The 13364-nt window shown below is 42.1% G+C and overlaps 1 protein-coding gene across 1 annotated transcript in view; it reads right to left on the bottom strand.

The window, feature by feature from the left end:
- The window catches only part of slain2 (SLAIN motif family, member 2), a 72722-nt gene that overhangs the window by 36079 nt on the left and 23279 nt on the right, over positions 1 to 13364 (bottom strand). The window contains exons 3-4 of the mRNA XM_041192788.1: positions 10005 to 10175; positions 3512 to 3673 (exon numbers count right to left, since the gene is read on the bottom strand). Of these exons, the coding sequence (XP_041048722.1) occupies positions 3512 to 3673; positions 10005 to 10175 (333 nt within the window). The remainder of the gene's footprint in view (positions 1 to 3511; positions 3674 to 10004; positions 10176 to 13364) is intronic.

Below are 13364 nucleotides of genomic sequence, written 5' to 3'. Positions count from 1 at the left end.
GTCTTTTGCACATTCCCAGATTTTACCTGCTCCACCACAGGTGGTTGTGGCTTTACCTGCCAAGGCCTTAAACTCTGGAACTCTCTCCCTAAACCTCTCTAGTTTCTTTCCTCCTTTAAGACACTCCTTAGAACATCTTTGGCCAAGCCTTTGGTCATCTGTCCAAATATCTCTTTTTTATTCGTTCATGGGATGTGGGCGACACTGGCTGGGCCAACATTTATTGCCCATCCCTAATTGCCTTTGTTCAGAGGGCATTTAAAAATCAATCACATTGCTGTGGGTCTGTAGTCAGACCAGGTAAGTATGTAAGATTTCCTTCCCTAAAGGACATTTTTGAACCAGATGGGTTTTTATAATAATCGGCAAAGGTTTCATGGTCACATTAAACATTTGAATTTATTTTTTTTTAATTCCAGATTTTTACTGAATTTAAATTCCACCATCTGCCATGGCGGGATTCGAATCAAGGTCCCCAAAGCATTACCCTGGGTCTCTGGATTACTAGTCCAGCGACAATACCACTATACCATCACCTCCCCCGGCTCCTGTGGTTCAACGTCAAATTTTGTTCGATAATGCTCTTGTTAAGTGTTAAGTGCCTTAGATATTTTACTACGTTGAAGGTGCTATATAAATGGAAATTGTTTCGTAATATAAGAACTTAATCTGAGAATTGCTGAAAAAGAGAGACATGTCCAAGCTTTTCAGCTTGCACTCATCAGGACACGGGTAAGAATACCAACATGGCGTGAAGCAGGGGAAAACAATAATTTATGCTCTATGTGAAGAGTGTGCTGATTGGTTGGCAAGTGGCATAGCCATGGAGAATGCCAGATGGTGACTGACAGTTAACTGCCAAGCATTCTTTGAAATTTAAACCAAAAGTCTGACACTGATACTTCTTAGGGCAATGCCTTGACCAAGTTAGCGAATGGCTGTCACTTATTTTGTTTAGCTGAAACAGGCACAATGTACATACATGTGCTTTTTGTCTGAAAGAACATGACCCTGTGTATTAATATAACTACTTCCAGTACATGTAAATGTGCCACGCTGTGAGCCCAACTGACAATCAAATTGGTTGTCAGCGTAATTCTTAGCAGACTGAGGATTATTCAGCAAAACAAAAACAGAATTACCTGGAAAAACTCAGCAGGTCTGGCAGCATCGGCGGAGAAGAAAAGAGTTGACGTTTCGAGTCCTCATGACCCTTCGACAGAACTTGAGTTCGAGTCCAAGAAAGAGTTGAAATATAAGCTGGTTTAAGGTGTGTGTGTGGGGGGCGGAGAGATAGAGAGAGAGAGAGAGAGAGGTGGGAGGGGGGGTGTGGTTGTAGGGACAAACAAGCAGTGATAGAAGCAGATCATCAAAAGATGTCAACAACAATAGTACAATAGAACACATAGGTGTTAAGGTTAAAGTTGGTGATATTATCTAAACGAATGTGCTAATTAAGAATGGATGGTAGGGCACTCAAGGTATAGCTCTAGTGGGGGTTTTTTTTATTTTTTTTTATTTTTTTTTTAAGTAATGGAAATAGGTGGGAAAAGGAAAATCTTTATAATTTATTGGAAAAATAAATTATAAAGATTTTCCTTTTCCCACCTATTTCCATTATTTAAAAAAAACCCCCACTAGAGCTATACCTTGAGTGCCCTACCATCCATTCTTAATTAGCACATTCGTTTAGATAATATCACCAACTTTAACACCTATGTGTTCTATTGTACAATTGTCGTTGACATCTTTTGATGATCTGCTTCTATCACTGCTTGTTTGTCCCTACAACCACACCCACCTCCCCCCCCACCCCCACCTCTCTCTCTCTCTCCCTATCTCTCCGCCCCCCACACACACACCTTAAACCAGCTTATATTTCAACTCTTTCTTGGACTCGAACTCAAGTTCTGTCGAAGGGTCATGAGGACTCGAAACGTCAACTCTTTTCTTCTCCGCAGATGCTGCCAGACCTGCTGAGTTTTTCCAGGTAATTCTGTTTTTGTTTTGGATTTCCAGCATCCGCAGTTTTTTTGTTTTTATTATTCAGCAAATGTTGTCCAATCGCAGAACCACAATTAATGTTGGGCACTGTTCTGAATTTTGCAAGCACGGTCTGGTTGGGTACAGTCTGTATCCTGCTCATTGCAAACAGTGGCTGGGCAATGCTATTTGATATGCTCCAGACTTTGGGGCGTACGGCCTACATACCTAGCATCACACAGGCACTGAAATTCATATACACATTACTTATTTGAGAGATACACAGAATATCTTTTTGGCTTGACAGCAGATAGCTAATGTATAGTAGCAATGTGAAACAGCCAGCTTCACCTGCTGCTCAGATTTTTGAGATACCTTGCCCTTCCAAGGTAACCAGAGGTAGACTGGACACTTTTCAGGGCTGCAAGTGACAGTCTTAGGCCCGTTCATGAGCTTGTATGATACACAGAGCAAAATGCTCTGATCAGGGCAGCCATTATCCTGCAGAATACCTTTGATGCGCCCTATTTCAGCATCAAGTTTGGTCAGCACACGACTTGGGCCCTATTCACAAGGTTGCTGATAAAGCCAATCTTATAGAGCGTGGAACTGTAAGAACCCCAACATGTATATTGACCAGTGGAGGTAGGCTTGCGGTAGAGCGTGGTAGAGAATCCGCTTGTAGATTTCTCAACTAGTACATCAAGGAAGGGGAGTTCATTTGACTGCTTCATTTCATAGATGAATTTGAGTGGTGAATTTGAGTGCAGGATGGAGTCCATTAAGGCGTAAGAATACATACATGCGTTGCGCCTGTTACAGCTAAACAAAAATAAGTGACAGCCATTCGCTGACTCATTCCTCAGGGCAATGCTTTGAGCAATAATGGTCAAGCTAACAAGTTTACATTTCAAACCATGCTTGGCAGTTAACTGTCAATCACCATCAGTGATGCATTCTCCATGGAACAACACTTGCAAACCAATCAGCACCTCTTCACATATAGTATAAATTGCTGTCTTCCCCTTATAATGGTATTCTTGCGAGTATCCTGAAGAGTGCAGGACAAAAAGTTTGACATGTCTTTTTCTTCAGCAATAGTCAAGGTCTATACTACCAAATGACAACTTAAATTTTTTTTAAATCCAATTTTGTTTGCAATGAGGTTGTTTTGGCAGATAGTATTGGATAACAGATTCTCAGCGAATCATTGGGCACCAATTTAAAGCTCATTAGCTCCATCCGGCAGCATATGCCGTATGCAAAAAGAATATGTCGCAGAACCACTAGATAGCAATACCAATAGGCAAACTAAGGAAGCAATTTAAAAACAAAAGAACAATCCACAACAAAAACCATGTACTCCTTACATAAAATGTTGCACAAGAAGCATCCTCTGTGAGGGGGTTCATTATATTAAAAGGTGTTAGAAGACACTCATTGCTCAGCAAACAGTTAAATTTATTGATTTCAGCCAACTTTTTTTAAAGTTCACAGAATTTACATTAAATATTAGATCAATACTTACTTTCTTCCTGCATCCGAGCTAGGATTTGCACATCTGTGACATCAGCAAGCTTGTAACCAGATCCCAATGAATCTTCATCTACTTCTGAAGCACTTAGCTCACTATCCACAGATGACGGAGGGCTAATAGGAGGATTCTGGTCTACGGAACCTTTAAAATGACCTAAAGTGGATAAGAGAAAGTTGCCAGTTTGTATTTGCTGTATAGTTCAGATCCCTTGCGCTTGCAATAGCTGGATAACATTTCAATGTTCTTACTACTGACAATAATAGTTAACAAACACCAAGCATCAGCAAGGGGAGAAACCTATATAATCAGTAGAAATGTTTATTGACCTATCTTCCATTTTGCACAATAGAAAAATTCCAAGAAATTGCAACAGGATCAGGGTCTAACTCTTTCTGGAGTTAAACAATCAAACCAAATTAACAAAATGAAGGACAAATCAAGCACATCCCCTAATTCAGGTCAGCTGTAAAACTAATGACAAAATTTAAAGGAAACTTACAACTTTAAACCAAAATGTGATTAAGGGGGTCAATAAAGCACCCCAGTCCACACGAACAATATCACAAGTTGTTCTGATAACAATTATAGTAGCATATCATTCAACACAGGTGGCGGCCATGGATTCCAATTAGTCTCAATTCATCTCACTCCCCTATTTCCAGATAGGACTAGATTTTTTTCCCACTTGAGTACTTATCCATTCCCTTTTGGAAGTTACAACTGAATCAGCTTCCACCACCCCCTCTGACAGTACATTCCAGATAACAACTCAATGAGTAATAAAATGTTTGTGTTGCCTCTGGTTCTTTTGTCAAGACCTTACAGCCATGCTTTCTGGTTACTGACCCTTTGGCCACTTAAAACTTATTTACTCTGAAGATACATTGGGATTCATGGCATGCCACCTTAGAATGATACAATGGATATAGTAGCCTTGGAAGCAATGCAGTGCAGATTTACCAGAATGTTATAAGGATTCCAAGGGTTAGATTAGGAGGTCAGACTATATAAACTAGATTTGTATTTCCTGGAACATAGAAGTTCAAGGAAAAGTTCCCTCTAAGTTGTACATGTGTGTGGCCATCCATCAGTCCTTTAAGTGCCGCCCAGTTGATTATTAACTTTGTGCACATGGGACATGGAGAGCATTATGCTGCTCTGCCAAGCGATGCTTAGTGAAGTGTGATGCCGTGCATAGCCACATTTCAATTGGTGTCTGATCTTGCTTAATGTGGCTGGCCAGACCACATGGCAACAGCTAATTGGCTGGCAGCTCACCTCATAAAAGAGTGCATAAAGACAGCACACGTCTGAACTGAATGATGGTGGAGAAAAGGAGCCGCCACTGAAGGAGTTTGTTTGACTTGATGTGAACCCATGAGTAGTTTCTGGGGGAACCCAAGTTTTATGGGTGCATATATTTGTTTCTGAGGTGCCATTTCAGGTTTGACTGAAGTTATCAAAGCAGAATTGTGGCTTTTCACATGGGCTGGTAAGGGTCCAGTATGGACTGGAAACACAAGGATTTACAGAATCTGCTGTGCTTGGAGGAGGCAGCAAACAGGAGGGAGGCAGCAAATTTGAGGCTCTCCTGATTCACTGACCCTACCATTTGTCCCCTTTCCATTATTGCCCACCCTCCCAAGGTTGGACGGAAGCAGCAGAAAATGGGAGAGGCAGAAAGTAGGCTGGAAGCAATGAATCAGGTAAGGTGGTGAGCTGGAGGCAGGAACCAGTGACCAGGAGTTAAGATAAGAGTTGCTAAATAATAAGAGTTGGCAATTTAAAGTGTAAAAATTAATTTATTTCATGCATCAATACAAAAACTATTTTTGTTTCCTGTATCAAGAAAATGGATAATTATGTTCTGCCTTAAGGAACAGGTATATCAGATTCTAAAGGACTACAGAAAATTTTGCAGTTAATTTTCTTTTTATGTCATAGCAAATTAACATCTTTAGCAGTGTATCTTGTTAACTAGCTCTCGTTTTAATATTCTTTCTTCCAAATCTATGGTAACTTTTTAAAAACAAATATTAAAAGTATTATACATAGATTTCCTGGGTTCTACTGGTAGTGCACATCTGCACATTACTTTGATATTGGTGCACGTAAAACTCATTCCACACATGGAAGGAAAAAATTAAGAGAACGTTGTGAAGGGATGATTTGATTGAGGTTTCAGGACTTTGAAAAAGAACTGATAAGGTAGATAGAAACTTTTTCAGCTGGTGGATGGGGGAACAAAGAGGTAGTCAGAGCCAGGCCATTCAGGAGAGAAGTTAAAGGGAAAAAGGATGACAAAAGTGTGGAAGTCCCACAAAAAGCAGAAAATGTTAGCTTAATTGATAGTTAGGAGCAAGAGGAGGAACAACTGCTGGAGATATACTGGCTGTGTTAGGACAGACAGGAACGAGGGCTTTTCCAATGAGACTACAGAACCAATGGACAAGGGTGATACAGCCAATCTGATCAAAAGCTTCAGGAAGATTAAGGAGGGATAAAATGCCCTGGTAGCAGTCACAGAAAATACTGTCAGTGACATTCACCTGGACCATTTTAATGCTGTTGGCAAAGCCTGGAACTGGACTGAAAGGAACCTCACTTTTACACAAACAGCACTTGCTATTAAATGATATGGAGCAGTAGCTAGAAAAACACACTGCTATGCAAATTTCGATCACACAAAAATCCTGGATGACGGTCATCAAGATTAAAGGTCATGACAATCTTAGAACTCTGGCAGAGTAATGCCTGGTATGCCTACTGAAGAGTAAAGAGATATCATTAATTAACATAACTAATGGAGACATCAAGATGGTGCTTCCTCCAGTTTTGGAATATTGTAAACCTTTCCACATCAGGTATGAATAAATTGCCTGCAAAGTATATGTTAAATGAAACAGTTGGTGCACAGTCGGTGCCCAGAGTTGAATAAATGCTAAGTAACTCAGGACTAACTTTCCAGAGGCATGAATGACAATTTCCCTTCCAGGAACATTAAGTGCATATCCAGAGAAGCATATACAAGGAGGAAAGCAGATAGCAGCAGTATACACATCCCAGGTTTGGTGCAACAAACAAAAAAAGTGCTCTGAACCTGCATAGTCCAAAACAATTGAAGAGAACCAGTCTTCCTGGCATAATTTGTGTTCATCAGTCCTCAGACATCTCCATCTCAACAATCAAACAATACATCAAAATTTAAAAAGAAAATTTGTTAGTAGATCTAGAGCTTTTGGACATTGGAGACTAAAAATTCAAAAAGACCCAATAACAAGTGTGGGGATCACAATACACAATTAACTTGTGTCCATTGAAGTAATGCAGGCACCACACAAACTCAGTGCAGCACTGGAGGCCTTGGTGCAGAGCACTGAGAAGACAACAGATGTCATCCATCAACAAGTGGCCAGGAAGCCCACTAGGCAGACAGTGCAAAGGCAGTGAGAGTAGAAACCTATGGAGATTAATGCGGAGAGTTGTCTAAACCAGAGGACCTAGATACAGTGCCAGAAAATGTTCAATGATCTCACTCGGCTTGTCAAGGTCAATGAACTAATCTTCAAATGCTATGTCCTACCAATCTCACATCCCATTTCATACACTGCTCAAATGCACACACCATCATTCACCCAGAAATCAGCTCTAGCAAACAGAAATAATGTCTGCTCCTTTTCATCCTCATACATCTACCACTGCTGCAAGCCTCACATCTTACAGCTTACAGTTATTCAGCTAATGACAGAGACATCACCAGAGAGGGATGTCACCCAAACATTTTGCAACACATTTCCTGAAACTCTTCCCTTTCTCTTGCGGGGCAAATTGGTCCACAATGTGGGTGCAGCAACGAATCAACAAGGGACAGGCATATCTGCATGCTCCAATCCCCAGGAGACAACAGTGCCTGGCATTATTGGTGCGGCTCTTGGAGGCTGTGGTAAACAGCATTGTTGAAGCTATCTAGGATGATGGCATGTTCCTGTGTTACGCAGCTTATCAAATCCCACTTCACCCTCGTCCTTCAATCATATCTGTTATGGCAACCAACCTGCTTCCCCCATATGACCCCCTTACTCACCCCAACCCACTCTTTGTGCATTTATGATTTCAGAAATCCAGGAACTGCTAACCGGCCAGCCAGTGATACATGAGGATGAAGGTCTAGAGGAAAAAGTACCATCACTTTTTCATGTGATGCTTGTAGCCATCATCTCAGATTCTGGCACTGTATGTGGCAAGTTTCTGGGCATGTGTGGACTGCAGCCAAGCTGTGGGAAAAGGATAGTACATATATGTGCTCCCTAGGGTCACAGACTAGTTCTGCTGCAGGCAACTCAGATAAGGAACAAAAAATGCTGAAAAACTCAGCAGGTCTGACAGCATCTGTGGAGAGAAAGACAAGAGTTAACGTTTCAAGTCCGTACGACTCTTCTTCAGAACTAGCTAAGGACTTTGATCAGCAACATACAGGAAAAGGTTGATGGGGGCACACAATGTACGCTTGGTACATTGGCAGGTCTGCCAGCAAACTTCTTGTTACTATCAAGGAGCATAGAGGATTCTGATTCCAACTTGGCACAGGGCTTCACAAAGAGCTTGCAACCCAGCCTTTCAAGAGCCCAAATGGCTGTGAACTCAAGAAAAAAAATGCAGCTGCAGCTTGATATAATATCTGATTGCCAATGCCTCAGCTTCCATTGCAGCACAAGCAGAAACCACCCAATGTCCAAGTGCTGAGAAGCTCATAGTGAGGTCATAGGATCTGTTGGTCACCATACAGCCCAGCTTGATGTCATGCAAGACTGCTGCCTTCAGGGTTGTAGGTATCAGTGTTCAAAGGGGCTTGCAGGTTCTCACAGCAATCTGTACTCCAGCAGATTACTCAGGATTACTGAGGTGTTGTCCTGGCAGTGCATGGTACTTGAAACCACTGTCCCATCTCAAGATGACAGCGTTTGTGTTCCCACACCTGCCACTCTGCCAGTGCCCCTGCCAGCATGTCAGCCAGACAGGCTCAGACTGCAGAGTTGGTTGAATCCAAAGCCAGGTTTTCATGGCCCTGTGTTGCTGAAGGTCATCCTTCAAGGCCATCTACAGTGAAAGTCAGCTGCCTTCCACAAGTTTTGTTGCAGGTAAAGGGGTAACAATGCATTTGAGAACTAGACCAGGCCCAAACACCAAGGCAGGCAATAGGGTATACACAAAAATGATTTGTTGAGTATTGAATAGAGTACTGGATGTGTTGAATATAGTGGGCATGATGTGGTTATTTATATGATGTGGTGCCTTTTATTTCAATATTATGGCCAAAAGGACGCTGTAATGTTCCTGAACAAAGGGATGGTAAGGTGGGGAAGTGTTGAACTACAGGGGTCTGGGGATCCATTCAATGGGACTGGAGTCTGATAATATGCTCAGCCCAATGGGACCGTAAATATGCCAGCTACCTCTTCCTCCTGAAGTGGTTGCTGAAGCACTGGTGACAAAGATTGCCCTCATGCTGGCCAGATGGTCAAGGATGCAGCAGACCACCATGAATTGGGGACATGCTCCATTGAGTATTAAATGGCTCCCCACCCCACCCGCAGGCATCAGAATTGTTGCTTTGACATGAATGGTCTGCTCTGTAACACTCCTCGTTGTAACATAGCTCTCATTGTAATAACATTGGCCACGTGGTTGGATTGCAGGGGGAGTCATTAACCATGCACATAGTCTTTTCACTGAGCAGTTTAGTGATGGCTTGAAGGCGGCTAGAACTGTAGGCTGATGCAGGATGAAAGCATCACAACTTTGCAACATGGCAATCAACACACACTGGACTGGAAACTGGCAGGACAGCATCATCCTCCCCCTTCCTTTTTTTAACTTCAACCAGGTCCTGTGGCAGAGAGATCACTGGCCTTAACGAACTGAATTTTGGGGTCCAGAAGTCTCCTCGTCTCTCTTCCCCAGAAAATCAAGGCAGAGTTCTTTGGTTGGAGTTAGGAGACAGGAATGTGCTGCCCCCCGCCCCCCCAACCCCACCAACTTGAAATATATTTGCCACATTTGAAAAATAAGGGGAAAACTAACCTGCCAACACTTATACAACTGGTTTACTTTTTGTTTTTTCCCTCATTTCTGAAATGTTACCATAATATTTTTTGCTCTTAGTAGCTAAAGAGATAGTGGAATTTTATATTTTCTCCATAGGAAAATGTACAACTGACATTGTAATAGTGTTCATCATTAGATCTTACCAGCATATGGCAAAATAAAATGTCAGACAAGTGTCTTGATACTACTGGGCTGATGACTTCATTCAAAGCTTAGATAAGGATTTTAAAACCATTGGCAACTAATGGTATGAAAATCAAATTTCCCCACAAACATCTGAAATGATGCACTGCCTTTAATAAGAACCCAAGTTATTACACAATAGCATGCGCACAATGAAACCCATTAAATGATCACTGTGATCTGAAGGTCACTCTACCTGCACTTCCAGGTGTCATCAACTGTTTCACAAGTGGAGTAGATCGGACTGGTGTGGATGACGGGGAACTGAAGCCGCTGCCATAGGGACTGCTGCCTCCACTGGGACTGAAAGAACTTGGGTAACCAGCAGGATAATAAGAGCTATTGAACAGACTTCGCCTTTTGCTCTCTGCAAGACAAAAAACAGTGACATTGACCTAAAGAGATCAACAACAGAAGTGGAATAAATCTGAAATTAGCCAAATATTTTTGTGGCAATGTTAACTTCCTTTTATCATTAATGTTCTTTGTTCACTTCAACAAACACTTTGATCATTTGTGTATCCAACCAGCATGCACAACAGACGCCGATCAATTTGCTTTTCACAAAGCCCAACAGGACAGAATCAGAGGTGCGATGAGGAGGTAGGTCAAAATAGTGGGTTTAAAGGACCATAGTAAAGGAGGACACGGATTAGGTAAGGAATCCCAATTTGTAGGATGTAGGAAGTTAAAAATCCAGGGGCCTAAAAGCTGGTCACATCTTGTATTCCTGCACATGGCCAGTGGTTCTTAAGACAGTGTACATGTCAACCGAGGGTCAGGTCTGTAACTGGACCTCATGCATTATTTCAATGAGCTGCTGGCATCCATTGTATCTCCACAGATAGTTGGGAGTGGTGGGGTTTTGACTGCAAGCACTGTAAATTCAGGGTTTGAAGTGACTGCTTAAGAATTCCAAACAGAGCGGGATGCATCAGAATGCAACTTGATAACAGTAAGCAGTAAGATGCTGGGACAAAAGGCAAAGTGAATGGTAATGGTTGTAGTGAAGAAACAAAGCATTTGTCCAGAGTGAGTGGGAATGGCAGAATGGTGAACAGCTCAGGCCAAAAGCAAAAACATGAAAAACATGATTAGGCCAGCACATGGCAAGAAAGAACAGAATCAAACTTAAAACAATTACAATCAGGGAAAGGGTACTGAGAAAACTATTACAACCAAAGGCTGACAAGTCCCCAGGACTTGAAGAACTTCATCCTTAGGTCTTGAAGTAGCTGCTGACATAGTTGATGCATTAGTTTTAATTTTCCAGAATTCCCTAGATTCTGGAAAGGTCCCATCAGATTGAAAAATAGCAAATGTAACTCCGCTCTAAAAGGGGGGAGACAAAGCAGAAAACTACAGGCCAGTTAGCCTAACGTCTGTCACAGGAAAAATGCTGGAATCCATTCTGAAAGAGGTTACAGCAGGTCACTTAGAAAAACCACAATGCAATCAATTAGGCAGAGTCAACACGGTTTTGTGAAAGGGAAATTTTGTTTGATGAAGTGTTCTTTGGGGAAGTAACAAGCAATGCGGCTAAAGGGGAACCTGTAGGTGTTGTGTACTTGGATTTTCAAAAGGCATTTGGCAAGGTGTCACATTAAAAGTTACAACACAAAATAGAAGCTCATGGAGTAGGGGGTAACATATTAGCATGGGTAGAGGATTGGTTAGCTAATAGAAAGCAGAGAATAGGGATAAACAGGTCACGTTCGGGTTGACAAGCTATAACTAGTGGAGTGTCACAGGGATCAGTGCAGGGCCGTAACCATTTACAACATATATCAATGAAATTTGCTGATGACAAAAATAGCTAGGAGAGTAAGTTATAAAGAGGGCATAAGGAGTCTGCAAAGGGATACAGATAAGTTAAGTGCAGGGTGATGAACTCTGGAGAAAAAATAAGGGATACTTTGCCATGGGTTGGGCATTGCAGGGGTGGGGGGAGGGGTGGGGCATGTGTGTTGTGGTGGTGGTGGTGGTGGTGAAGGCCTGACCCGGCACTTGGGATGAAAAGCCAGATTACATGGCAGTCTTGGAAAATCCTTGACAGGTTGGTCACCCTGGTTAAGTCAGTGGGCAAAAATTTGGCAGATGGAATATAAATGTGGGAAAATTTGTCCACTTTGGCAGACAGAATAGGGAAGCAGTATATTATTTAAATGAATACAGACTGTAGAACTCTGCAGTACAAATGGATCTGGGTGCCCATGAATCAAAAAGTTAATATGCAGGTACTGCAATTGATTAGGAAGGCAAATGGAATGTTGGTGTTTACTGCCAGGGGAATGGAATATAAAAGTAGAAAAGTTTTGCTACAGTTGTATAGGGCATTGGCGAGACCACATCTGGAGTCCTGACTCTTTACTTAAGGATAAAATTGCATTAGCAGTGCAGGGAAGGCTCACTCAACTGATTCCTGGGATGAAGGGGTTATCTTATGAGGAAAGCTTGAACAGGTTGGGCTTGTATCCACTGGAGTTTAGGAGAATGAGAGATAATCTTATTGAAACATATAAAGATCCTGAGGGGATTCGACAGGGTGGATGCTGAGGATGAAGTGATGTTTTCCCTTGAGAGAGACTAGACTTAGGGATCTCCCATTCAAGACAGAGATGAGGAGAACTTTCTCTATCTGAGAGGGTCATTAATTTGTGGAATTCTTTTTCCCAGAGAGCAGCGGAGGCAGAGTCATTGAATATTTTTAAAGCTGAGTTAGGTAGATTCTGGATTGACAAGGGAGTCAGGGAGTATGGGGAGGTAGATAGGAAAGTAGAGTCCACAATCAGATTAGCCATGATCTTGTCAAATGGCACAGCAGGCTGGAGGGGCTAAATGGCCTAATCCTGCTCCCAATTTCTATGTTCTTATGTGCAAATGGGTGACAGAGTTCATGGTCTGAAATTGTTGCACTCGATGTTGATTCTAGAAAACTGTAAAGTACCTCATCTTCTGATGAGCTGTTGTGCTTCAAGCTTGCATTGAACATCATTGGAATACTGCAGCAGGGTAGGACAGAAATGTGAGCGTGAGAGCAAGGTGATGAATTAAAATGGCAAACAAGCAGAAGCTCGGGGTCATGCTCACAGACTGAGTGGAAGCGTTCCACAAAGTGATCCCCAAGAGATAGGAGACCACAGCACTGAGAACACAGTATAATAAACTGAAAGTAGTGTGAGTAAATTGCTGCTACCTGTGGAAGGAGCGTTTAAGGCTTTGGACAAGGGGAGGAGAGAAAAGGGCAGGTGTTACACCTCGTGCAATTGCATGGGAAGGGGTTAAGTATTGGGGGTGATTGAGGAATGGACCAGGGTGTCATGGAGAGTGACTCTCCTTTGGAAGAATCATATTGGACGCAAAATGTTAATTCCGTTTCTCTCTGCACAGATGCTGCTGGACCTGAGTTTTTCCAGCAATTTCTGTTTTATTATAGACTTTCAGTGTCTGAACTATTTTGCTTTTAACTAGTTTGCTTTATGGAACAGAAATGTCTCGTACTGGGGCATTTAGATCACAGACTACCAAAAGACCTCAACTCTAATGTCCAGTGATT

Source organism: Carcharodon carcharias, chromosome 1 (genome assembly GCF_017639515.1).
Source record: "Carcharodon carcharias isolate sCarCar2 chromosome 1, sCarCar2.pri, whole genome shotgun sequence".
Classification (NCBI taxonomy): Eukaryota; Metazoa; Chordata; class Chondrichthyes; order Lamniformes; family Lamnidae; genus Carcharodon; species Carcharodon carcharias.
The sequence above is the reverse complement of the archived record's forward strand: the minus strand, read 5'-3'. Positions and strand labels throughout refer to the sequence as shown.